The following is a 25,064-nucleotide window of genomic DNA, read 5'->3' on the forward strand; positions in this document are numbered from 1 at the left end:
CAATTATATTATAGTGCGCAAATTCACGCGCAGATAATAGCACGAGCCATAAATATTTGGCTAAAATATTTTTTGCGTAATTGGAAATATAGCACCTGATGGTTCCTCTGACGGATGACAAGTTCACGGCGCCATTTTTTGTGACTTTCTGGATGGCACCAAAATACGTGATTGCTTGTCCTTGCGCGACTGCTTTTCTTCAAGTGCCTCGGATGTTTTTAGATTGCTTCGGGTCCATAGACTTTTCTTGATTGACAATCGACAAAGATGGATTGCCCCGGATTTCTCACGTAGACTTTTTTTCCCTTTTCGGCAACATCGCAGCGGCAAGCGCCTTGTTCACGCCCGACTCCTTCCTTAGACCAGACCAAACCACGTAGGTTGCAACAGCTTCTTGGAACTTGATGGGTTAGTTTTATAGATGGATTGATGATACGTCCGGCGCCTGAGACAACGTGCTCAAATAACAATGAATTCCTGCAGAGATTCACTGAGGCAGCTCCTCGACGCGTAGTCGTAGACTGAGAAAGACGGCCATTGGACTTCGTGCTTCATAGCCAGATCCACATAGACCATTGTAGATCAGATCGGAAATCTTGAAAGACGTTTGTTACTGAGGTGATGATGCGGGCACCGGTCGCACCGAAGAAGACTGGCTCAGGTGAAACAGGTGAATAGGTTGTCGGCGCGAGGAAGTCTCGCCCGTGTCCTCTGGCTTGGCGTGGCAACGGAGAAAACGCCACTGTTGATGATGATGGAATCACCATGCTTTGTCGATGAAGTTGAACGTGCCGCCGGTCAGATGTGATCTGATCGTTGTTGATGGTGAGGGATCCCGTCCGGATAACAAGATTCAGTCGTCACGCATCCTCACGATCGGCGCGAATTAACGAGGGATCACCTCACCAATGCCTACGTATTGTAGACTTGGGTTTCGGGAGAGAGCGACGATGAAGATTCCGGGAGCGAGATTAAGCATACGACGAACCCAACTTCGGGTCCCCTCGATGGAGGATCCCTACGTGCTACTAGCAATTCAGTATATGATCATATGTATGTTTACAGGGTGTCGCCATAGGCGAAGCTATGTTGTCTCTCTGTGGTCTCTCCCTCTCTCGGGTGTCCTGGCTGGCTTTATATATGCAATCAGCCTAGGGTTTCAAGAGTCTTAGTCGTACTTCTTCGGGTTGTCTTGTTGGACCTTCTCCATATTAGCCTAAGCCTGGGTACCCGAAGGGTATACCCATGTCACTAGGCAATTGACTAATAGTGCAACAGATTCTTAAAATAATTGAGTAGCATTTGCCTAGTTTCAACTTGTCTATTCAGTCTCTTCGATTTTATGGAACTACTTTTCTAGATGGTGTTGCCATTGAAATGTTGTTGGGAAAGATTTTCTTTCGCACACCACCAAAATTTGAAAAAATATATATGAAAAAAACTGGCAGCACCCGAATATTTAACTAGTACTAATAATGAACTATTAATAAAAAACAAGATTGATGCTTCTATTGATTCGTACTCGTACAAGTATTTCAGAAACCATCGCATCGAACACGAAATTACCACACGAAAACACTCTTCAAGAGAACCTGTTTATTGGACAGTGCTGGCTAACACGAGGTGATCTGCGATTTCGTGACACGAAAACTCTGGAAGAATTTCTCCCCTAGTCCACGTTGACCTGGAAGACGTCCCTGCGCTGCTCCTCCTTCACCTTGGGCACGACCACCCTGAGCACGCCGTTCTTCATCTCGGCCTTGATCTGGTCCATCCGGTACACGTCCCCGGCGAGGTCGACGCGGCCGCTGTACCTCGGCGCGGCGGCGCCGTCCTCCTCCACGGAGTCCTTGTCGCCCTCGCCCTTGATCACCAGGCTGTTCTGCTCCGCCCACACCTTGACGTGCTCCTTCCCCAGCCCCGGCATGTCCACCCTCAGGTGCAGCGCCTCCTCGTCCTCCTTGGCGCTCCACCCGCGCCGCGGCGGCGCCACCGCGCGCGACACCGGCGACACCGGCGACGCCACGTCGTCCATCAGGCTCAGCAGCCGGACCAGGCTCTGCGGCGCGCTGAACGGGTCGCGGAACACGTCTGCATTTTCAGAACAAGAATCACGTCAGCGCAACACTCTGCAACAGAAACTGGACGAACTGATCAAATCGCGAAGCAGAGAAATGAGACGGTACGAGATGACGACTACCTGAGAAGAATCCGGGCACGGCGACGTCGCGCGCGGCGCCGCGGCGGGCGTCGTCCTCCGACTCCTCCCTCTCGTAGCGGCGGAGGGGCGCGCCGGAGTTGTACCCGCGGAGGCCGCCGGCGACGGCCACGGGCCTGAGGACAGGGCCGGTGCCCGGGGCGGACCGCGCGGCCAGGAGCTTCTCCATGGCGCGCGCCAGCTGGATCCTCCTGGAAGCCACCATTGAAGCCATTGGAAAATGCTTGTCTACTTCTTGGGATGTTTCTGGATGTATTGTTGCGGTGGGAATGGCGCAGATCGCCGGAGACTGTGGAGATTTATACCCGCGGCGGGGCTTGGGGAAGAATTTAGAAGGTTCGCGAGTCTGCCGGGGCGCCGCTCCGGTAGAACAATCCAGAAGCCACGCGAATGCAGCATGCACTTTTCCTCTGCAATGCCTAGGCCCACGGACAGGAAACAGGCCCAACGGACAGCGGCCCGTGATACGAGAGCCCATAGGCCCAACTGGAAACATAGCCGGAGTATCGAGCCCACCCGCTCCGACTCCGATACCAAAATCCACCAAACTTATACGGGAAAAAAAAATCCCAAATCCACCAAATCGTGGGTTTAGATCGAAGAGACAAGCAGAGCTCGCCCCGATCCCCATGGACGAGGAGGAGCACGAGGTGTACGGGCAGGAGATCCCGGTGGACGCGGACATGGAGGGCGGCGACGTCGACATGACCGCCGGCGGAGACGACGCAGCGAAGGTCACACCCTACCCCCAGTCTCCTGGATCCTTGTCCCCGCGCTAAACCCTAACCCTAGTTAGTCCCGAGGCTCTGACCCCGCGCTTTCTGCCCGCTGCAGGAGCTCGACGAGATGAAGCGTAGGCTCAAGGAGATGGAGGAGGAGGCCGCCGCGCTGCGCGAGATGCAGGCCAAGGTCGCCAAGGAGATGCAAGGTTGCCTTCTAGATGCGCTCTTCCTACCCCTACCCTATCTCTATGCTTGCACTGCACGACTGTTCCTGTTGCGATTTACTTAGGTTGGTTTAGGCGCTTTGGATCTGTTTGGCTATGCCTTGCGATGATCTAACGCGCAGAGTAGGCCATCGGGCTATTTGATCAAGTATACGAGTTACGAGCTTAAGATTGGTCGCCCGTCAATTTTACCAGATTCTCGATTTTTTCATGGTAGCTCAGTAAATTGTGAATGAACTTGCAAGTGTCTGCTAAGTTGGCATGTTCGTTATATGATGGCCTATTCTGTAATTTGGGGCAGGTTAAGCTGCGTCTTTTGCATACAGTGTAAGTTCGCAGTCATGCATCAGCGCTATCTTTGAAGTTCATTATGCATCCTTCGCAAAAAAAAAGTTCATTATGCACAACCTTTTCTGCCTGTTCTGCATCTAGTCCTGACCTGGACTCTAGATATCTGATTCCTTTAGGCTCATTTGTTGTATGCCTTGTCTTGTTCTATCAAGGACATGAGCTTCAAAAGTTGCTAAAATTTCAATTGCCTTGTACCCTGATCTCCCAAAACTCCACCCTTGTATAATGGTATTTTATACTATATATTGGTGCATCTTCTGTTTTTTCTCTATATGATATATGATACTCGCCTATTCTCCAACCATTCTACTTCTTGTGATTACTTCTCAATTTCACCAACAGTGGACTCAAGTGTTTGCAATGAAGATATGGCTTTGTTGTAGTTCTGTCCTGTTACTTCTCAAGTTTGAGTAGTTGCACAAATGTGTTGCTCATTTTTATTTTGTTTTGGCATGGATGCTTTTTGGGAGATTGTGGTAATTTTCTTGGGTGTGGGATGAACATTATGTCTTGTCCTCAAAATTCGGGAGCAGGGTTCCACATGATTTCTACTGTTTAAGAGCATGCTTGTATTGGTAACATCACCCCCATTAAATATCTATCTGTATGAGCCTTTGCGATTTGAGTTAGAGTTTAGTTCATTTTTACTTGTGATGTAGTGCTTAGTGTAAGTTCTCTAACACGAATGAGAATTATTTGTTATCAGTGTTTTCTTGCATCATCTTGGACCATGCAACCACAACCATTTCTCTTATGCAGCTTCTCATTTTCTTTTGTAGGAGGAGATGCCAATGCAGCTGCAGCTGAGGCAAAGGAGCAAGTGGACGCTCGCTCTGTATATGTTGGAAATGTAAGATTCTATAAGCCCTCTCTTTCATCACACATGCATGGCCCATGCATGCTAAATGTCGGGTCTGCATTATGGTAGATGTACTTATCTTGCCAAGGTATTCCTATAGTTTTGTTTGTGGCATAACATGTGGAGTTTAATGCAAAACTTCGTTGGATATGGGATACTCACATCAGTTAGTTGAACATGACTTATTGGTGCACTTAACTTAGATAAAAGATACTTATGTCAGATGGCCTGATTCATTATCATCTGTTCTTATACATGTTCAAATGTTAAAAGGCATAGTATGTCATGACCGGTGGGTCTTGAAATGCACTAACCTGCCTGTCTTTGCTCTCAGTTTCTGAATTGCTTAAAGTTGTAGTTTATGATTAATGCCATTCACCATAACAATGAAGGATAATTTCCATTTGTAGTTTTGCATTGTTGTGGCTTGTTGGTTGGCTTTGCCACCCTCATTTCCAGTTGTGGCTTGACGGTTGCCTTTGCCATCACAATGAAGGAATCTATTATCATTCTCTTTGTTGGCATGTTCTGCTATTATAATGCTCTGGTGCATTGATTGAATGATGGTGATGGTCGCAGGTGTAGCCTTTTGAAATCAAGTCCATATGGTTGAATGCTATGTTGGGTTTTAGTATTAGTGTTTAGCAGTAGATAAAAAACAAAAAAAAAGTATCCCTGAAAAGAAAAGGAAAAAATATATCAAGGGGAAAAAGAAACAGAAAAAGAAAAAAGAAAGAGAAAGAGAAAAAAGGAAAGAAAAAGGAAAAGAGAGAAAAAAAGAGAAAAAAGGGAAAGAAAAAAAGCAAATTTAGATATATTATAGAATAGGTTGCCTCGCCGAAGAAGCAAAGGATGGCTAGAAAGCTGCTGTACACACAAGTGGCGCTTGAGACTTGGACCTGCTTGTGATGTGGTGCGATTCTTAATCACCTGTCCATTGGGAGTCACCTAATGGCGCATAGGTATGCCATGTAAGTCTACCATCAGAAGGGAGACATATGTTGACTCTGTTCATTTGCTCTTTCTGCATGTGTGCTAGCTTACCCCTCCTCTCTCCCTCTTTTCACTTTAGAACTGTCTGTCTGTGCTACCGTGCTACACTGTTACCAAACACATTTTTGATGCTGCTCCTTTTCCCTCTCTATGGCCATCTTATGATTAATCCTCAACCAAGCATTCCTTTAGTTAGGATTGCGTACTCTAAATGCAAGTACAGTTGCCCGATTTTGTATACGGCCCATAGGGTGACATGTGGAATTCTGGAATGCATAACTTTATTTGGAAGTTATGTCTCCTTTTTGTGTTAAAGATCCTTGAAGGGGCTGTAGTTCGATGAGGGAAATACAATAGTTTGATTCTAACAGAACTTCTCTTGAACTACTTTGCTTGAATGTCTTGCAATGTAGACTGTGTGAACAAAAGATTCTGGATACTGCATCTTCTACACACAAGTCTAGGCTCTTAAAATGGATTCGAGCTTTCCACTTGTTTCTTAACATCTAACTTTTCCATTTGTCACCCCATAGCAGACACAACTTTCTTATGCATATATGATTTTTGTCTTTTTAGATCATTCTCAGATCGTTATCAAGTATCATTTTTTTCAAAAAAAAGTATCATCTCAATGTTCCCCGTGAATCATACTTTTTCATGACTTCACAATTTCCCTAAGAATTTTAATATTTTATTATTTCTAATTCTCTGCTAGATACAGCTATTTCTTACAAATGTTAATAACTACATAACCTTCCCTCGGTTACTGTGTCATTTCCCTATCTACTTTAACCTTGCCACTGTGTATCAGCGCAGAAACCAGCTATATGTGTTTTAAAATTATGGCTGTAACGTTTACAACTATATAGTTATTCTTCAGCTCCACAAGTGCAAGCGTGTCAAACGCAATTTCGAGTAGACTTTGTATCAGTTAATTATTTAGCTTAATAACTGCTGTTTTATCTTTCGTGTATATTCAGTGAAAGTTCCTTCTTCCTGACATAATCATGTACTACAGGTTGATTATGCTTGTACGCCTGAGGAAGTGCAGCAGCATTTTCAAGCTTGTGGAACTGTCAACAGAGTGACGATCTTGACTGACAAGTTTGGACAACCAAAAGGCTTTGCTTATGTGGAATTTCTTGAACAAGAAGCAGTTCAGGAGGCTCTTAATTTGAATGAATCTGAACTGCATGGTCGTCAGATCAAGGTTAGAAATATTCAGTAGACTTTCACCGAGACCTCGTTTCCACTACCTCTTTTGAACAATGTCTTTCTCTTGAATTGAACTTAACTTGACTCTGTGCTCAACAGGTCTCACCAAAGAGGACCAATGTCCCTGGGATGAAGCAGCGTCCGCCACGCGGAGCATTTAATCCTTACCATGGTTACCCTTATAGATCATATGGGTCACCCTATTTCCCACCGTATGGTGGTTATGGGTGAGTTTTGCAAGCCTTGTACAACGTAGATGTCCAATTGTATGTTCCTTTCTAACTCTCATCTTTGTGCCCTTTCAGGAGAGTTCCCAGATTCCGTCGGCCAACCCGCTACAGGCCTTACTACTGAAGTAGGACGTGTCATGAAGTGCTATGCCAGCCATAGTCGATGTGCGGAATAATTAGTCTACATGCTGCTCCGATATTTGACTAGTAGACATAATCTGCTGGGAGAATGCTATCCTGTTCCTCTAAGCTCTATTTGTACCGTTGGCTTGCATTATCCAAAACCCAAAACATCAGAATGATGTATATGTGACGACAACTTAAGTACTAGTAGCCCCACCGCACCCTGCTGAGAAAACAGCGACTAAAGAGGAGTCGGCGTTGCTGGCGGCGACCCTCTGCGGTCCTTGTGCTCGCTCGGGGTAGGGAGTCGCCGGATATCCTGTGTCTGTGTATAGAACTAGACTATGATTAGTCTGTCATAAGCTGGCTCCAGATTCATCGTCCACAGATATGGTATTCTGGTGTTGTGGTGAACCTTGCCCTATTGACCTGTGGACTGCGGTGGTGCTGCTGCTCGTCTTTTGTGCCTCCTGCTCCGCTCATTCCCCGGCGAGTTCTTCTGTACAGCAATATCACCTCTTGCGTTTAGTCAGCTACCATTTAGATGAATTTCAGTACAGTCATGGCCAACTTAGCTTCTTCAGGGGTAATTGAATGCAATGTCACCTCTGCGTTTTATCTCTGCACGAGGGAATAAGATGACTGTGACCTTGTTAGAGGGCACTTCATCCGCCCATCTGCACGAGCGGCAACTGGTATATTAGTTGTGGCAGATTTAATATAACTTCATACTAAATCAGCGACAACTAATATGGGACAAAGGGAGATCATTAAGAAACACATAACCAACTGGTTCAGAGATGGAAAGTGTCCAAGAAGAAATACTAATGCAGTTATTTATGTAAATTTGGATATATCTATACACTATGCAGATATAGGTGGGTGCGACCAACACTTCAACATAGCTTCCCGACCAATAAAATACCAAAGTGCTGAGCATAGCGAAATTCTAGAGACCCCGCTGAGCTAGACACCTAGCCGAGCAGATCCCATCTGGTTGGCTACCTAAATCAAGCCGAAGTATCAAAGTATTCAAAAGGTGTGTTCAAAATTTTCAAAAATAAACGAAAATGTTAAGAATGCTAAGGCTTTAATAGAGTTTTCCAGGAGTTTCATAGTTCATAAAAAATCATATTATAGCACTTGCATTGTTTTGATTGTTTTTTGATATTTTCTCGAAAGCTCCTTGGAGTGGATTGTTTTTGAAAATTTACATAGAAAATCTTGCTTGCACACTTGAGACATTTGAGAGGGTTACAAACTGTCAAAAAAAACAGCTCAGCTTCATTTTTTATTTTCTTTGAAAAAGTCAAAGGTGCTTCAAAATCACGACGGAGCATCCATAAGACATATGTACAAACTCTGCAAAGTTCATGGATTTTGTAAAACATTAACATCAACTAATCCACCGATTCATTTGTTTCACTACTCAATGGTGGGGTAGTACAGATCGAACTGGAGCAAATAAGCAGAGCAGAAACTCATGCATCCGGGGATACTTCTAGGATAATTTACAACTCATATTAAATGTTCACCAGAGCCAAAAGTAAATGACAATACAGTTGAGGATTAAGCAGACTCCACACTAGTAAATAACATCAGAATAGCGCCATACATATCAGATATCACACAGTTCCAATATGAGTGAGGCTAATTACTCGGAGGGAGTCATCAGGCTCATTAGTTCACTCCATCAGGCAACATCTAAACAAGTAAATCCAGTCATGCTGCTGGAGCAATAATAAGCAAGCCTTACTTGTTTGCTATCTCCATGAGCAACCAATCCTTCCTCATGTCCATTGGGAGTGCTATAAGAGATTCAAACAGGCGATCATCACGGATAAGAGTACTGTATGCTCTTAGAATATCAGCACGGGCTAAGCCAGGTATCTCTTTGAGTGTCTTGAAGATTAACTCAGAGGAAGTTGACTTTCGCACTTGCACGTGCACAGCTGGATTGCTTTCATCAAGAGGACCAATAAGCGCATCATTTGTTCGTTGCCTCTTAACAAGCTTATTGCCTTCCAGGGACAGTTGACTGGATCGCATGTTAGAACTACTTTCACCACCAGTTTCAGACATAACCTCTGCTGCTAACTCTTGACAACCCTCAGCAGCAGTCCTTGTGCCTTCTATAGCTGCATGGTCCTTGGAGCGAGTGGCGATAATCCAATCTGAGCATGTGGCACCTTTATTTTGGGGAACCTCTGCTGCCACCGCTTGACAACTCTTAGCACCAGTGTTTGCACCTTCTATTGCTACATGGTCTCTGGAGCGTGTGACGCTAAGCGCATCTGCGCGTGTGGCACCCTTCTTTTTGGGAACCTTTGCTACTAACGCTTGACAACTCTCAGCACCAGCCCTTGTAGCTTCTTTTGTTGCATGTTTTTTAGAGCATGTGACCCCAATTGCATTCCAGTGCTGAACAACTTTGGACGTGTCACATGTGGCACTTTTCTTTTGGGGAACCTTGTTTTCTACATCCTCCATCTGCCTTAGAATGAATGGACGCAAAATGGCATGAAGCTTTGAAAGATGGGCCTGTCTTTCCTCAAAAGTTCGTTGGTCGTTGTCTTTCTTATCCCCAAAATCAAACCTGTAAAGAATATTGTTGTCAGCCAGAGGCAAAAAAGAAAAGAGTAACACATATTCAAAAAGCAAGTTCTGTGCCTGTGTAACCAAAGTGACACACAGTCAAAATATGTATAATTTGTAGTTAGAAATATGCAGATGTTACTTGATTCATCAGTAAGCTTTTAAGCGAACATAAGATATCACTTTGCAATAGAGATAAGCAAAATACAAAAAATAAACCTACGGTAACATTTAATAGAAAATTTAGCAGACAAAACAATCAGTGACAACAATAATCAGCAAAGAGAAAATATAATGCATGTTTACTAATCCAGAATTTTAATTTCTGGCTAGTATGCTTCACAAAGGCTAAAACTTTTGAATTTACAATAAGAAAATGAACATATGACACCGAACTTCTGAACCTTACTATGTGATGATGTAGTGGGAAAACAGAGTTGCAGAACCTCATAGTATATAATTATTACATAAAACTACAGGAGAACACCTGTTAGAAGAGTAGTACTACCTCTGTCTATAAATAGGCGTCTGAGATTTGTCAAAAACTAGATGTACCTAGACGTTATTTAGTGTCTAGATACATCCAAATTTAGACAAAAACTTCAGACATCTATTTATAGACGGATGGAGTATTACTTATGAGCTCAATAAAGCGCCCTTTATCGAAAAAAGATCAGTTTCAAATAGTGAAATCACTACAATTACGAAGTTATGAAAGATAACTGAGAAAGAGAAATTTGTATTTCCCTAGTTTAACAGGCCGGTTTGCATTGGTTTAACCACAATATGTACATGTCTTGGCCAGAACCACCATATCGGACAAAACCCTTTTGAGAGATGGGTAATGTTGCACAATAAAATTCAGGTAACTATGAATATAATCAATAAGTGATTTTAGCCCCATAACTGATGAACACAAGGACTGCTTCCATCCCATGAAATAAATAGATCAATTATAGAATAGCAAGTAAAATGTGCATGAGGTACAGGGTGGTACCATGAATCAAACTCTTCATGAGATGAGAACTCATAGGGCAAAGCAAACTTCAATAGAGACTGCGGCTCTGTTTTTTTCCTGGCCGAGTACCAAGTCACCTCTGCCATGCTCTTCATCATACGAACAGACCTTAACAAAAGCAGCTTATTAGTACCCATTGGCTGGGGTTTTAACAGCTCCAACAATTTGCGTTCCCATTGCATCATCTTATGACTCTGGAAAAAGATGTATGTAAATGACAAGTATATAAGAAAGGGAGAAAAAGATAAAAGGACAATAATTTTGGGCATGTATTCTTCCATCACCTCATCCAGAACAACATATTTCCACTTATAATGAGCAAACCATTCTTTATCCGACACGACCATAGAATATGTAGTCAATATGATTGGAAAATCAGGGCCAACAGTTCCGTTCATGAACTCTTTCCTCTGCACTGTCCAAGTCTTTTCATTTCTAAAATAATTCAGTGTCTTCATAGTGGGAAAATGTCTGGAACCAAGTATCTCCATGTAAGACATCAACTAACAATGAATACAGTGTAACTTCAGAAAATTTACCTTATTCCTTTCAACCAGTTAGGGATAGCATCACCGTCCTGGGACAAAACTATCATGTATGGACCATGCAGACCATTCCCTTTGAGATGAGCAAGAAACCCAAGTGTCTGGATTACTGCCCCAAATTCCATTGGATCCTCTAGTATCGCATTTAACCCATTCTGCCACATAGATATTAGCCACTTGATACCCTTTATCTGGTAAGGCTTCAGCTTTACACCAGTCATTAATGGAACAAGCCTGGTTTGCTCTCTTTCCCACTTTTCTTCTTCTGTTAGGGCAGCTTCATCAGCAGTAGATTTCGTAGGTAGTTCATCATGGAGAAGTTCTGAATAGCGCTGGGTTTGTGTCACAATCTCATCCAACATGCTAAATTCTTGGTGAGGATCAGACGCATGTCTTTCAGATTCTGGCATCTTCGCGCAAAAAGAATCAAATCATTCGAGAACTTCAACAGGGAAAAATACAGAAATTTAGCATTCAGCACGTGCATGAACATTTTTTTATATTAGCAAGTGCATGAGCATTATTAACAATATCCATCATTCAGCAGACTCCTTACATTCCACATCAAATTAAAAGTGTTTGCTACTCATGTGCTCGAACTTAAATCAGAGGTCAATCTTGACAGAATCTCAGACCATACGGTTCTATCACAAAATCTGAATCAGGAGAGGCGTTTAAATATGCTTTGCTGGTACCCCAAGATCAAGCTAGAAAATAAAATACACCATTATTAGCAATCCTACAATCTATTCAGTTTCCATTGATGCACGGCTAACTTGGTAACCATCAAACATATCGTCGCACACAATATAGTTGACAAGTCATAGCATGTTACTTAAGACATATCACAAATATTTTTCAGCAAATACCTCCTAATTGTATGCTTCTCCTCGTCATCACTAAATAGCCAATGTCCCTTGGTCAGAATAAGAATTGCATAAAGAAGTTATCCCAACATAGTCTTTCTCCTATTCCTCCTTTTATTTTCCTCAGTTATGCAAGGAAGCAAATCTAAAGGGACATGGCGTTTCTGCACCCGGGAGCATATGCTCCTGGTTTTTGAAATGAATTTTGAACGTATTATAAAATGTCAAAAAATTCTGAAACAAAATGTCACAATACATCTTGATGTTCTATGTGTTCGCAAACCGTTTCACGAAAAAACTGATATTTTTTGTGTCATGTGTAGAAAAGACAAAATTTGGTGCTAAAAATAAGCTGCCCAAACGACATTTCCTTCTTTTTCCATAGGACACAAAAAATATTGGGTTTCCGTGAAACTTGGCATGCGCACATAGAATGTCAACATATACGTGCAAAATTTTTGTTTAGATTTTTTTTTTTGATATTTTAAAATGTTTTTTCCCGGTGGCAGGATCGAGCATATGCACCCAAGATCAAAAGTGCATTTACGAATCTAAAGATTGTTTTGACACGGTGCAGCTACACATATTTCAAGCAGAGCATGCAAGCAGAAAAAATGATGTAAGTAAATATTGCACAACATATAAAGGAAGTTAACATGGGAAACATATTTACACTTTAAACTAGCCACAAACATCACCTCATACTTAGATTGCTACAGCAGCAACATCAAACTATTGTGATGTATATTTGTTCGAGAAGAGACTGAAATATCCTATACCTGATGCTTGTAATAGTTCAGTTGAAAAAAATGCTTGTTTTGGGGAGATTTCACACTAACTCATAGTAATATCAAATATATATGACTAGATAACAAAGATTGGGTGATTTCGATTCTATTCGCAGTAGTACCGGCCGAATACAACGCTGCCTAGGTAACAAAGATTGGGTAATTCCGATTATATTCACAGTAGTACCGAATATAAGGCTGCCTAGATAACAAAGATTGGGGTATTTACTAACAAAGAAGATGCAACAAAAACTGGTAAAGAGAACAGTAGACGGACAGTACATAGTAGCACATCAAAGAATGTAACAAAATATCGATCTTTCCATGCACATTACCTCGGGCTTGATCTGCCTGCCTACCGAAACTTTGTCTACAACACCAAACTGACCTGAAAGAGGGAAGATGGGATCAGATTTATGCAACCAGGAAGTGGATTGGGAGTTAGGGGTGGCCTGATTTCTAGGGTTTTTATGACAGAACAGGCAGGGGGGGGGGGGGGGGGAGGTGCCATGGGGGCGGGGTAGAGGCGCTGGACATGGGGAAGGGGAGGGGAGGGGAGGAAGAATGCTTCAGGCGGTGGCGGAACTCACCTGCGTGGCTGTTGCCGCCGCCTTCGACGTCGACGTGAGCTTCAGTCGCCTCCTGGTATGTGGGTGACGAAGAGCGCAGGGGAGAGTGTGGGCTCGAGGAACAGAGGAAGGAAAATGGGGAGAATTACGCCATCTCCAAACCATAGTTTAAAAACCGGATCGGCGAGTGAACCGGCAAGGTGACTGGCTCACTGATTCAGGTGCGATAAAAACCGCTAAATTTAATAAATTATTATGCTACTTTTGGAAAACATTAGCACGAAATCCTCTATGTTTATTTAATTTACTTCTGTAGTATATCACAAAGAAAGTGGTATAGGGCCGCGGGAGAGATGTTTTGGGCATTGTGACAGGTTGCAGGTCTGAAAACATAATACTTTTCAACATTTTTTCTGGTTTTCTTCTAGTTGGACCCGTGCCACTTAAAAAACATGGCTAGGGCGTCGGTTTCGGTTTTTTTTCCGGTCGGACCGTCTGTTCGGTACGGTTTTTGAAACTGTGTTCCAAACGGCCCTATTTTGGACCGTTTTTCGGTTTGTCTGGATCTGGGTCCGTCGGTCCGCATATAGAAAAATATCGCGGCCCGGATGCGGGTGGTAGCAGGGCCGGCTCTGGCCCAGGGCAAGAAGTGCGACGGCCCGGGGCCCAACCAAAACGGGGCCCATTATAGAAAAAGGTAGAAGAAAAAAATTAGGCCCATCTAGCAAGCACGCAGCCTAAATTGCACCCATTTATAGAATTCGCCCTGGGGCCCTCCAAATCCTAGAGCCGGCCCCGGGTGGTAGCGGCCCCAGCGACGGTTCTCAAATGTCCGCGGTCACACAGGTTTCACCGTTTTTCTTTAGAGGACAAACTAAAGGAAGTTAAGTGATAGCACGGGAACGCCTACACCACAATGTAAATCTCACTTCAAGCTTGAATTGGAATAGTTGCATCGTGAGGCATTTTTTGATATGGTTAACAACATGTGGAAAAAAAACGTGTTGCTGACCATAGCCCAATCTAAAGGCAAAACAAAACGTTACGAGCAACAGGTAAACACATTGGTGGTTGGGCTAGGCATATGGCAGGGCAGGTAAAAAATGAGAATCTTCGCCTATCACCATTATTGATGATTTAGAGGCTACCGCAGATGTTCGGCCGCTATCTTATAAGAGATTGAATTAAAAAATCAATCCAATACACAAATGATGGTCTTCTACGTGAAGAGGAGCTCAAATGGTACCAACGTTTAAAAGCCCAATTCATTTGGGAAGAAGAATCGAATACAAGATACTTCAATAGTGTCACAATGGGCATACACTGGAAGAAACTTAGTCATTCTTTGGCTCGAGACGAGGGCACGATTGAAGGTCATGAGAAACTCAAATCTTACATAACAAATTACTATGGAAGTCAATTTGGGAAACCTGAAGAGGGTAACTTCTCCATGGAAGAAACTCGAACCCGGATGACATTTTGCACGTTTCTGAGGAGGAAACCGCCCATCTTATTGCACCTTATTCAGAGGATGAAGGTAAAAGGGCGATTTTTCAAATGACACACAAAAAAACTCCAAGTACAGTCGGTTTTCCAGTTGAGTTCTATTAGAACTTCTCGGAAATGATCAAGATTGACTTACTTGAGCTATTCAACGCTCCTCACACTAGACAGTTGGAACTATTTCGCCTAAATTTTGGTGCTATAATTTTGTTGTCAAAGGTTAATGAAACAGCAAGATCTAACAATATATGCTATTTTTCTTCTAAATGTTAGCTTCAAAATATTCACGAAAACCACAACTCTTAGGCAAAATTCGGTAGTTGATCATGTTGTACGTGTGTTTCAGACTTCTTTTTATGCAAGGAAGTGATGACTGATGAGTACAAATTGCAACATTTTTACCTTATTGTTTTTGCACTAGTTACATTACGATTTTTATATTTTATCGCACTAGTGCACACCCTTCTATGCTTGTTTCGTCAAGATCCCGAAATCTCAAGGAGCGATAGAAACGCCTTTTTAAAGCTATTATTCTTGAAGATAAATTCGCCAAACTGAAACTGCAGAAGGTCTTTGAATGTTTATCCACGTAACTGGGTGAAAAGCCATTGAAGAGAGAAGTGTCATAGACTTTAACGAGCAACGATACGGGCACAACCTGCCCGTATCGATGCCCGTATCTGGTGTCGGCGGATCCGCCTCTTCAAATACCTTCACCCCTACAGACGAATCTGATATCCAACACATCGAAACACCAGAACTCGCGGAAACCTGACCTCCGGGAGGGACCTGGAGGGGGAACTAGCAGAGGACATCGATTCGTGCAATCACGAAGATCCTTGGAGGCTCAAGCAACATCTTCATAATCGTCATCGCCATCACCACCGTCGTCATCAACATCTACATCCATTTACCTCCATTCTTCTTGTAATCCCTAGAATCCATTGTGGATTTGCACAAGTATTCATCCATCCACTTATGTACCATGCATATTATTATGATGATGTTGATTACACCTCCATGAGTGAGTAGTTTGCCTTGTTCTTGGGGAGATTGGGAAACCCTAGCAGCACTATGCTGTGAAATAAAGATGATTCATTAATTAATTTAGGATTGTATGTATTAGTTATCTCTCTTGATCTTGTGTGAAGTCGACCACACAAGATTTTCCTTGGGACGAGAGAGGGAACTACTCTTGGGTAGAGGGTGTTGTTGAAGGTGCTACGTGACATGTCACATCATATCTTCATTTTACCTATCCAAGCGAGGTATGATGAGACTCACTGATCCTATCCATAACCACGGGGAAACCCTTAATTATAGTCAGATTGAAGTGGCTGACTATCAATAGCTATGGTGGTTATGAGGGATGACAATTGATGGCTGATCCGTTGTCATCAAATTATGGAGCTCCGCCCCATGCATACACATGAAGGAAGGGATATATTATCCTAATTATGATTAATACCTTGCTAGCGGTGTAGCTACATATTCATGAGAAATCTTTAGCCTATTGCAGGTTCATCTAAAAACCTACATAACCCATCCCCTAGCTTGGAATCTCTCTAGTTATCTAGCATTTAGTTTACTCAAACACAAACACTCTCAAACATTCATAAAAACAATCTTACTTGAATTAGTAGACTTCACATAAGTATACTCTAATAATGGTAATTAGGAGCATTAGGACCTTTTGAAATCTAGCTCTCCGTGGTTTCGATACTCTTAATTTGAAACTAGATATAAACGAATTGTGCACTTGCAGTAGTTAGGAAGAAATATCTTTGATGGGGTGGTGACCCTGCATGAAATGGTTCATGAGCTTCATGAGAAAAAAGTTGTCTGGAGTGATATTAAAGATTGAATTTGAAAAGGCTTATGATAAAGTTAACTGGTATTTCCTTCAACAAACTCTTAGAATGAAAGGATTTTCTGATGAGCGACGTCCTCTAATCAATATATTTTTTCCAGATAAAGTATTGCTATCTAAGTCAATGATGATGTAGGTAGATAGTTCCATACAAAAAAAAAAGGATTAATTGAAGGTGATCTCCATTATCATAAATGATATTTAATATAGTGGCTGATATGTTAGCTATAATCATACAACGTGCAAAAAGCAATGGTTAAATTGAGGGTGTACCTGGTTGATGGTGGACTATCTATTCTTCAGTATGCTGAAAAAGCAAGAAATCCGAAACTAATATTATCAGCTTTCGAGCACCTCTCTGGTCATAAAGTTAATTTCCACAAAGGTGTATTGTTTTGCTTCGGTGAATCCTAGGACGAGGCTAACCTTTATGCTGAGTTATTTGGATGTTTGGATGTGGGAAAGGCCAATTCCCAATTAGTCGTTTAGGAATTCTGATTCATTATCGGAGGATCGGGATCGCCGGATGAAAACATCGAGGAGAGGCTACAAAATCGTTTATGTACCTAGAAAGGAAAGTTATTGCCCCTTGGTGAAAGACCATTTCTCATTAATTCAGTACTAAGTATAATACTGTATAAGATTTTCTTCTTTCAGTTACCCAAAAGGGTCTTGCAGCGATTAGATTACTTCTGATGAAGATTCTTTTGGCAAGGTGATAACGAGATAAAGAAATATCGCCAGGCTAGATGGAATGTAATGTGCAGACCTAAAGATCAAGGACTTGGGATTCATAGCTCAAGATCAAGAGTAGAGCCCTCCTGGGTAAATAGCTTTTCAAGCTTCAAACCAAAGATGGGGCACGCCAATTTATTCTAAGGAGACGTACACAGGCCCATGTGCACCATCACATGTTTATTGGAAACCAAGCGGCTCACAGTTTTGGACTGGCCTAATGGCGATAAAGAGATTCTTCTTTTCGCATGATTTGTCCTATATTAAGGATGATTCGAAAATAAGATTTTGGGAGGACAAATGGGTAGGTAATGCCACGCTCTGAGAATAATATCTAGTCGTGTCATCCATCCTTTCCTATATATAAGCTACATGGTTTTTTGTGAAAAATTCAGAATACAAGGTGCACTTGCCACACCACTTTCATAGACAATATTTTTAGGAATTTGATTATGTTTCCTTATCTTATGAAAAATCCTTTATTAGGCCATGCCAATTGCCTAGGGTAAATCCTGCCCAAATATGGTGTAATTTTTCCTTAATATGTGTTCTTTATTTTCCGTGCCAAAAACTATATGAATTATATCTAGGAACATGAGGGAGTACAATATTGTGCGCCACAAAAGTGATGCACTTGCCAAGGTGTTGGAAACTTCCTCTGAATCTGACGTTCAAAACATATCTTAATGGTCCTAGACTAGCATCTTAGAATGAGTTGCTACAACATTTAACTTTGGTCCATTTAACACAAAAGCATGACGAGTTTGAATGGAATCTGCAAGAGAGTAGTAAATTCTTCCTAGATTCTATGTACAACGCCCTATCGAGCCAGATGTACCATGGATAAAAAAAATGAAAGGTAAAGATTCTATTAAAAAAATAAAGTTTTTGCGTGGTATCTTCGCAGCGGTGTAATTCTAACTAAAGACAATCTTGCAAAACGCGATTGACATAGAGGTAAAAAAACGTGTCTTCTATCCTCGGGATGAGTCTATCAAACAATTATGCTTCTAGTGCAAATTTGGTATATCTATATGGTCAGTCATCTACATAGGTTTTACCTACCCACCATCTAAATAGGTTTTACCTACCTGCAATGTTGCAAATATATTTGGCAATTAGTTAAATGGTGTGGATTATAGATTTAAACTACTCATTAGGGTGAGAGTGATTGCCGTTATTTGATTGGTATGACTATGCAGAAATGATAATGCTTTTACTGATAAAAACTATCTCTTATACAGATTATGTACCGGTACACAACTACATTTCGCTTATTATCGTCTACATAGCGATCAGTTGAAGGACACGACAATGGATACTTTTATCTAACATGATTGGTCCTCTGTTGTCTTACGTGTCTTTGTTATTTCTACCTGAATAATTGTATTGCGTCTTTTCATTTTACTTTTCATTTTAGTTTGGAGTTTAAACCTTTTAACTAAATGAAAAAGTTAATGCTCTAAATCATAAAAGATCGGCTAGACATGCTCTCAGTGTTAACAGAGATGCTGGTCACAGTATAAGCGGCAACGAGCGGGTCGATAGGCTTGAGCAGCCCAAGAATCCAAATGATACCATTGTCAACTGCAAGTCCCAACAAGAGAATCTCGCAAAGTCGATAAAGGCAAGGGACAAAAGAACGGCAGCTGAGGGCGACGACGACGACACACGGAAAAACGCGAAACCAAAGTGCAGGGGAACATGGCTTGGGCGGGCAGCAAAAGTACAGACATCCCATTCAGAGAATCGCGTTAACAAATCCCTAATGCCGGTGCTTCACTGTCGATTACCAAACGAGTTTATCCTTTTCTCCATCCTTTCGAGATCGCCCTGACCAAGAAAGATCTTGCACATGCAGAGTGCCATGTTTTCAAAAGAACATATGGCTGTAGCATACTACTAGCACACATGCTTGGGCTTGGACTTGTGGTGTTGTCTGTACAGAGTAGGATAGATTTCTTGCCCATGTCCACTGAATCCAGAGGCAGTGCAGCAAACACTTTGTCTGATCAACTGAATTCTGAATCAGGACAGGATCAAAACACAGTTGATATGGCAGCAGCTGCAAAATAACGTGGAGCTACGACGGGATGGCATCCATGTCGCAGCCATTTCAAAATTAGCGCGGGATGGCATCCCAGAGCATCAAATATTCTGGGCAGAGACAGAGGATATCGTCATACATCCATCCAGACCTGAAAATGCCATGCCTCGAAGCAGATACTCCAATATTCGCAAAACAAAAGCATATACTACAATAATAAGCTGCAGACATCGTAACTGGGAACGCCCCTACACCCAGCTGAATCCCGCATCTTGCAAAGGGGCTCTTTTCTGAAAAGATCGTCTGGACCAAAATCGATATCTATTTGGCTCATGTGGTCACCGTGGCCCGGCCTAAAAGCTGGGTCGCTTTTAACCGTCTGGTATGTATTGTGCTGTCCTGAGATTGACAGCGTGTCGTTGACGTGTAAAATTGTAAAACGAGAGCAAGGTACTTGTCTTTCCTTGCCTGCACTGATGTCTGCCTTACTGGCACAGCTACAGCAGGTCACGCTTGCTGCAAGTCCCGTCCAATAGATGAGGCTGCAGGGAGTAGGCAGTTCATATTTACAAGTGGAGTTTTTTTTTTTTGTCTCCCAGGCATCACTCATCCTGTTGATTTGAAAACTTCGAAAAACATATTTATAAGTCATCACTGATCCTGTTAATTTAATAAAAAAAATGGAAATTATATTTATAAGTTTTTTTTTGAAATTTTGCGGATGTAGTCAACGATGTATTTCACAAATGTGCAAAATATAAATTTCAAATACTTTCCATTCCGAGTTACACAAAAATGATAAATGTGTGGATCTCAGTACCCATATTCTCAAATGTTCAAATTTTATCAGATTTTTCATTTTTGTGTAGCCCACAATACAAAGAATTTAGCTTTGCGATTTTACACCTGATAGGTTACATCATTGGCTAGGTCAATTTTCAGCTAAAAATCTGCGCGTTTGTAGGAACATGTCTACATGTAGATTTATTTACATATATTTTAAAACTTTAAAATGACATTTTTGATTAAAAAAACAAGTTACATATAGCTCGGGCTACATTTATGATTTTCTAGGATGACTCTAATACTGGATTTGCTTCATATAAATACTGGAATTAACATTGCATCCAAACGTAATAATACTAATGGACAACAACGAGATGATAGGTAAATACCATACTCCCTCTGTTATAAACTTAGTGTCACACCTTTGATCTGATTTGAACTAGATGTACATGTATGTAGAAGCGTTTTAGTGTATACTTATATAACCTCTGACACTTAATTAGAAGGGAGGGAGTATGATTTTGGATGGAAATCCTAGGATATCTTGCTCGAGTGTAGTGCTGCTTTTAACAGTAGGTCTTGTATTGTCATGAGATTGAGAGCGTTGCGTTGACATGTAAAATTGAAAATGAGTACATAGTACTTTTTCTATTAGTGCACTGCTCTTCCACTGGCACAGCACTATCAGAGCATCTCCAGTCGCGTCCCCCAAAGCGTCCCCCAAAGAGATTTGAGGGACGCCGGCCAAAAAAACGTCCCAATCGCGTGCCCCAAAGGCCGCTTCGGTCCGGACGTGCTCCAAATGTTGTCCGGCGTCCCTAGCCCATCCCTGTGTATAGAGTCTCTACCGGGGACGCCGGACACGACTTTTACACTTACTTTTTGTTTGGAGGTCGCATTTGGGGGACGTGGCTAGAAAAGGGACCTTCTCCAAACGAAAATTTTGTCCGGACATCCCCCAACCGACTAATCCGGCGCTTTGCCCGGATATCGTTTGGGGGACGCGACTGGAGATGCTCTCAGGCCACATCTGCTACACGTCTCGTCCAATAGATGATGCTGCAGGGAGTACGCAGTCCATCTTTGTACCGTGGCACATAAATAAAAGTACAAAGTTCCAACCACGGAAATACAAAGGATCACAACCTGGTACTAGTGCAATCTGCAATGTAGGGCAGGATGGCACTGATACATGTGCGATTGATTCATGGATACATGTGAATTTTTCACCACCTTGATTTGCTTCATGTAAACTCCGAACTTAAAATTACATATACAGATTATCAGCAACCATAATCAGGAACAGCACGAAGAAGGGTTTTTTGTCAGGTAAACACGCACGGGTCTGTCACGGTGACGCCGGCCAGTCGAACCCAGCGTAGCTCTCGCTGAACCCGCCGCCGTAGAACCTCACCTCCAGATTCTCGATCCCCTGCCCGTCATCCCACACGGCCTCGTCGTCGTCGTCGTCATCGCTGCCGACGACGGCGTAGTACTCGTCGTCGTCCATGAGCTCCCACGAGTACACGTCATCATCGTCCTCGTCGTCGGAGCACTCCTCCCAGTAGCTATTCTCGAAGCAGTCGTCCACCCCGGGCCCGAGGAAGCTGAGCCCGGGGTGCCGCTCCTGCAGGAACCTCTCGTCGACGGCCCAGCAGCCGCGGAGGTCGACGAACTCCAGCTCCCGGCACCGGGCGAGCACCTCCAGGATGGCCTCCGTGGTGACGAGCATGTACCCGACCTCGAGGTGGCGGAGCCGCGGCATGGTGCGCGCGATGGCGCGGGCCTCGTCGTGCTGGTGGCACGCGTTGCGGCCGGCGACGTCGATCGGGTGCATCACGCGCCGGAGCCCGACGAGGCTCCGGCAGTGGCTGCCGAACGCCTCCAGCGCGCGCGCGCCGATCTTGGTGCAGCTGCTGATGTCCAGGAACGTCAGGTTGGGCAGCCTCGGCGCCACGGTCTCCACGACGGCGTCGCTGATCTCGCTCCGTGGGATCTCCAGCGTCCTCAGAGCCCGCGCGCTGGCGAATCGAAAGAACAATTCGTAAATTCCAACCTGATCATCACATAATTAACAGACAAATCGATCAAGAAAATGCTTACTGGTCGCCGACGAAGGAGAAGAGTGGGTCGCTGGGCAGGCCGGAGACGCTGAGGCGGCGGCAGGAGCCGGAGCTGCGGCGGAGGAGCATCTCCACCATGCGGACGAGCTGCTCCGGCTGGCTCTGCCGCTGCTGGCTCCAGTCCTCGATGTCGATCTGCTGCCAGCAGTACGGGCCGGACACCACACGCCCCCACGACTTGCACACTCGCGGCACCACCGTCAGCACCTCCTGCAGCGGCAGGTTGCGGAACACGAGCCCCAGCGCGTCCGGCAGCAGCTCCTCCCAGCACCGGTACTCGCTGCCGCCGCACTCTCCCATGGCCCAACCTGCCGCCAGAGAACAATACCTTGAGTACCTCCAAATACCAAGATCAATTGCAGCAATTCGAACTGAAAAATGGAAGGGGATCATACAAATTCACAAACTAAAAGTTATCTGTTCTTAGCAGAACTGGGGCAAGGAGTTAGACCACAATCCCATACAACAGAAGCAAAAGCTCATAAGAAAATCGAAGGAGCAAGCATACAACTTTTACATCCCAAGAACCATGAAAGAACACAGAGAGGCTGAATTTCTTGCTCCAAACCAAGAACCAAAAGCTTCCGTTTCTACTTCACTGAAGTGGGGGTTCTTACCTTGTAGATCACTCAAGAGTGAGAGGAGCAGCTAAAAGCGGCAGCCTCTTCAGAGCAGATGACCAGTGTGACACTGTGAGCAAACCCAAATGCGGAAGCCTATCCAAGAACCAAGCCAGGAGAGTAAGATATAAGCTGCGTCCCAAAAGTTGGCGATAGAGAGGGCTTAATTAAGCACTGACTGGTAGCTAGGGACTCCAATCAGGGAGTACCAGGAAGAGCAAGGCACAGATCTAAAAAGAAGGTCGCTTGCAGGGCTGTATAAGAGGTTAGAGACAGTCTCTGTGTGTGTGTGTGTGTATGACAATTTGGCGCCTATCTATGTACCACAATTCCGCAGTCCACACGCAATCTGGATATTATGTGGGAAAGAACACTGAAAGCCTCCACCTTTTCAAAATTGCTCAAACTGAAAATAGATAAGGACATGGAGGATATGTGTTATTTTCCTAGATGAATTTGCAAGAAACAGTTGTGGGAGAGAGATTGTGCTGTATGGCCTGCAAATTTACCAAATTGGTAGATGGTGGAGAAGATGGCCCGAGTTCCAATTTGGATCTTCACGAGGGAACAACTGGTGAAGCGGAGAGAGAGAGTCTGAGAGGTGATACTGCAGGAAGGGAGGAGCTGCTGACGCTACTCCGCAATTGACTGATGAAGACAGTTAGGGATTATTATCATTTTCTCTACTCCCGTGGCTCTAGGATAAACAAAGTCACCGTCGGCGGATCGCTGTTGACGGCTATACGTCGTACTGCTGGAAATTGATTCTTTTGATTAAATATTTGATTGCAAGTAAAAATTATCCCTGATGAGCTGAAAGCACAACAAGCTTTGCTAATCATCAGAACAGCAGTCCTGATTCCGCTGCGGTCTGGGAATTTAATATGTATTCATATGTTCATGGGAAATTTTACAAAATCTGATTAAATTGCACAAGGAGGACCGCCCCGTGACCAAATGTACTAGTGAAATATCAAGATCCAAATAGGGTTGCTACAAAAATAGCCGCTAATGTGAGCAGAAGTCATGGATGGTTGATGAAAAACACCTCTATTGTTGTTTCTCTCCTTGTGGCAGTCCAGTCGCGACAACCTGTTGTGTCGGCTGCCTCTAAGAACAAGTATATAGATAAGATCTTGAATTCAGTTGTGCATATCACTCTAGAGCTACATGAGTTGTCTCGAGATTCATCTGCGGTGCCCGAGCTTACGGAGTTGGGAGGTAATGTGGTTATGCCTTGTTCCATCGAGAAAGTGAGGTCCGACTCGCACGAGATCTTGGTTGCTGCCGAGTCAGGCACTTGGCTTTGTATGTCGATGTTGTAGTCTTTCTCTTCGCCTGAGTTCAACATGCATGTGGTTCATTTTGGTGATGGAGTTGCTAAGCTAGGATTGTTGGCAACGTTGTCCGAAGAGAAATGTTAAGAGCCAAAAGGGTTGCTACAAAAATAGCAGCTAATCTGGGCAGAAGTTATCGGTGTTTGAGGAAGAACAACTCTATTGTTGTTTCTCTTCTTGTGGTAGTCCAGTCGCCGCAACATGTTATGTCGGTTGTTTCTGTGGGTGGGTATATAGATAGAATATTGGCTCCGGTTCTGCAGATCACACTAGAGCAACATGAGTTGTGTGGAGATTCATCTGTGGTGCATGAGCTCCTGGAGTTGTGTGGTGATGTGAGTGAGGTCCGACTCGGACGAGATCTCGGTTGTGTTACTGACGGTGGCATGTTTCACCATTTTGCAACAATCAACGGGTACAAAAATTTCACATTACATGTTTGTTCGTATAGAAAAATATTTTATTAAAAATTGATACTTCATCCGATTTAAATTAATTGATTTAACTTTATTTCGATATAGATGTATAAGCGTGTTTGTTAACTAGATACATCCGTGTCTAGATAAAGTTAAGTCAATTAGCACGAGCCAGAGGAAGTAACTTTACTAGTCTTTCAGAGCTTCACCAAGTTCACGGTTGGGGATGGCAGGAGAACCTTCTTTTGGACAGATCGCTGGATAAATGGGAGATCTGCTGAGAAAATTGCGCCGCTAGTGTTTGCGACGGT

The 25,064-nt window shown here is 43.3% G+C and overlaps 4 protein-coding genes across 7 annotated transcripts; 1 reads left to right on the top strand and 3 right to left on the bottom strand.

Moving 5' to 3' along the window:
- Positions 1 to 1,487: 1,487 nt before the first annotated feature.
- On the bottom strand, positions 1,488 to 2,432 carry LOC124693138 (24.1 kDa heat shock protein, mitochondrial-like). Of its 2 annotated transcripts, none has more exons than XM_047226593.1 (2): positions 2,201 to 2,432; positions 1,488 to 2,091 (listed from the first exon to the last, which is right to left on the bottom strand). In XM_047226593.1, the coding sequence occupies exons 1-2, from the start codon at positions 2,430 to 2,432 to the stop codon at positions 1,670 to 1,672; spliced, it is 654 nt and encodes a 217-aa protein (XP_047082549.1). In that variant the 3' UTR covers positions 1,488 to 1,669. The 2 variants fall into 2 exon arrangements, with proteins under 2 accessions (XP_047082549.1, XP_047082548.1); XM_047226592.1 differs by having other exon boundaries at positions 2,198 to 2,432.
- Positions 2,433 to 2,813: 381 nt separating this feature from the next.
- On the top strand, positions 2,814 to 7,152 carry LOC124693137 (polyadenylate-binding protein 3-like). Its single transcript, XM_047226591.1, has 6 exons — positions 2,814 to 2,952; positions 3,053 to 3,146; positions 4,295 to 4,365; positions 6,386 to 6,577; positions 6,682 to 6,809; positions 6,888 to 7,152. The coding sequence occupies exons 1-6, from the start codon at positions 2,848 to 2,850 to the stop codon at positions 6,934 to 6,936; spliced, it is 639 nt and encodes a 212-aa protein (XP_047082547.1). The 5' UTR covers positions 2,814 to 2,847; the 3' UTR covers positions 6,937 to 7,152.
- Positions 7,153 to 8,289: 1,137 nt separating this feature from the next.
- On the bottom strand, positions 8,290 to 13,435 carry LOC124693139 (ATP-dependent DNA helicase DDM1-like). Of its 2 annotated transcripts, none has more exons than XM_047226595.1 (6): positions 13,338 to 13,435; positions 13,083 to 13,135; positions 11,088 to 11,535; positions 10,833 to 11,019; positions 10,528 to 10,742; positions 8,290 to 9,531 (listed from the first exon to the last, which is right to left on the bottom strand). In XM_047226595.1, exons 3-6 carry the CDS (start codon positions 11,501 to 11,503, stop codon positions 8,688 to 8,690), a joined length of 1,662 nt encoding a protein of 553 aa, XP_047082551.1. In that variant the 5' UTR covers positions 11,504 to 11,535; positions 13,083 to 13,135; positions 13,338 to 13,435; the 3' UTR covers positions 8,290 to 8,687. The 2 variants fall into 2 exon arrangements, with proteins under 2 accessions (XP_047082551.1, XP_047082550.1); XM_047226594.1 differs by having other exon boundaries at positions 11,088 to 11,503; positions 13,338 to 13,429.
- Positions 13,436 to 21,305: 7,870 nt separating this feature from the next.
- LOC124688337 (F-box protein FBW2-like) lies at positions 21,306 to 23,461 on the bottom strand. 2 transcript variants are annotated; one of them, XM_047222026.1, is made up of 4 exons: positions 23,180 to 23,461; positions 22,998 to 23,096; positions 22,361 to 22,688; positions 21,306 to 22,278 (listed from the first exon to the last, which is right to left on the bottom strand). In XM_047222026.1, exons 3-4 carry the CDS (start codon positions 22,678 to 22,680, stop codon positions 21,606 to 21,608), a joined length of 993 nt encoding a protein of 330 aa, XP_047077982.1. In that variant the 5' UTR covers positions 22,681 to 22,688; positions 22,998 to 23,096; positions 23,180 to 23,461; the 3' UTR covers positions 21,306 to 21,605. The 2 variants fall into 2 exon arrangements, with proteins under 2 accessions (XP_047077982.1, XP_047077981.1); XM_047222025.1 differs by having other exon boundaries at positions 22,998 to 23,461.
- Positions 23,462 to 25,064: the final 1,603 nt, after the last annotated feature.

The sequence above is a fragment of the Lolium rigidum genome, chromosome 2 (genome assembly GCF_022539505.1).
Source record: "Lolium rigidum isolate FL_2022 chromosome 2, APGP_CSIRO_Lrig_0.1, whole genome shotgun sequence".
Lineage (NCBI taxonomy): Eukaryota > Viridiplantae > Streptophyta > Magnoliopsida > Poales > Poaceae > Lolium > Lolium rigidum.

Excerpts from the sequence above, each read along its gene's own strand:
- LOC124693138 (XM_047226592.1), bottom strand. The coding sequence starts at position 2,432 with ATGGCTTCAATGGTGGCTTCCAGGAGGATCCAGCTGGCGCGCGCCATG. Across the intron at positions 2,092-2,197 it reads GCCCGGATTCTTCTCAGGTA|ACGTGTTCCGCGACCCGTTC; the intron begins GTCGTCATCTCG and ends CTGAAAATGCAG.
- LOC124693139 (XM_047226595.1), bottom strand. The coding sequence starts at position 11,503 with ATGCCAGAATCTGAAAGACATGCGTCTGATCCTCACCAAGAATTTAGC. Across the intron at positions 11,020-11,087 it reads AACTGGTTGAAAGGAATAAG|ACATTTTCCCACTATGAAGA; the intron begins GTAAATTTTCTG and ends ACTTGGTTCCAG. Across the intron at positions 10,743-10,832 it reads AATATGTTGTTCTGGATGAG|AGTCATAAGATGATGCAATG; the intron begins GTGATGGAAGAA and ends ATCTTTTTCCAG.
- LOC124693137 (XM_047226591.1), top strand. The coding sequence starts at position 2,848 with ATGGACGAGGAGGAGCACGAGGTGTACGGGCAGGAGATCCCGGTGGAC. Across the intron at positions 3,147-4,294 it reads GGTCGCCAAGGAGATGCAAG|GAGGAGATGCCAATGCAGCT; the intron begins GTTGCCTTCTAG and ends TTTCTTTTGTAG. Across the intron at positions 6,810-6,887 it reads CCACCGTATGGTGGTTATGG|GAGAGTTCCCAGATTCCGTC; the intron begins GTGAGTTTTGCA and ends GTGCCCTTTCAG.
- LOC124688337 (XM_047222026.1), bottom strand. The coding sequence starts at position 22,680 with ATGGGAGAGTGCGGCGGCAGCGAGTACCGGTGCTGGGAGGAGCTGCTG. Across the intron at positions 22,279-22,360 it reads TTCTCCTTCGTCGGCGACCA|CGCGCGGGCTCTGAGGACGC; the intron begins GTAAGCATTTTC and ends TCGATTCGCCAG.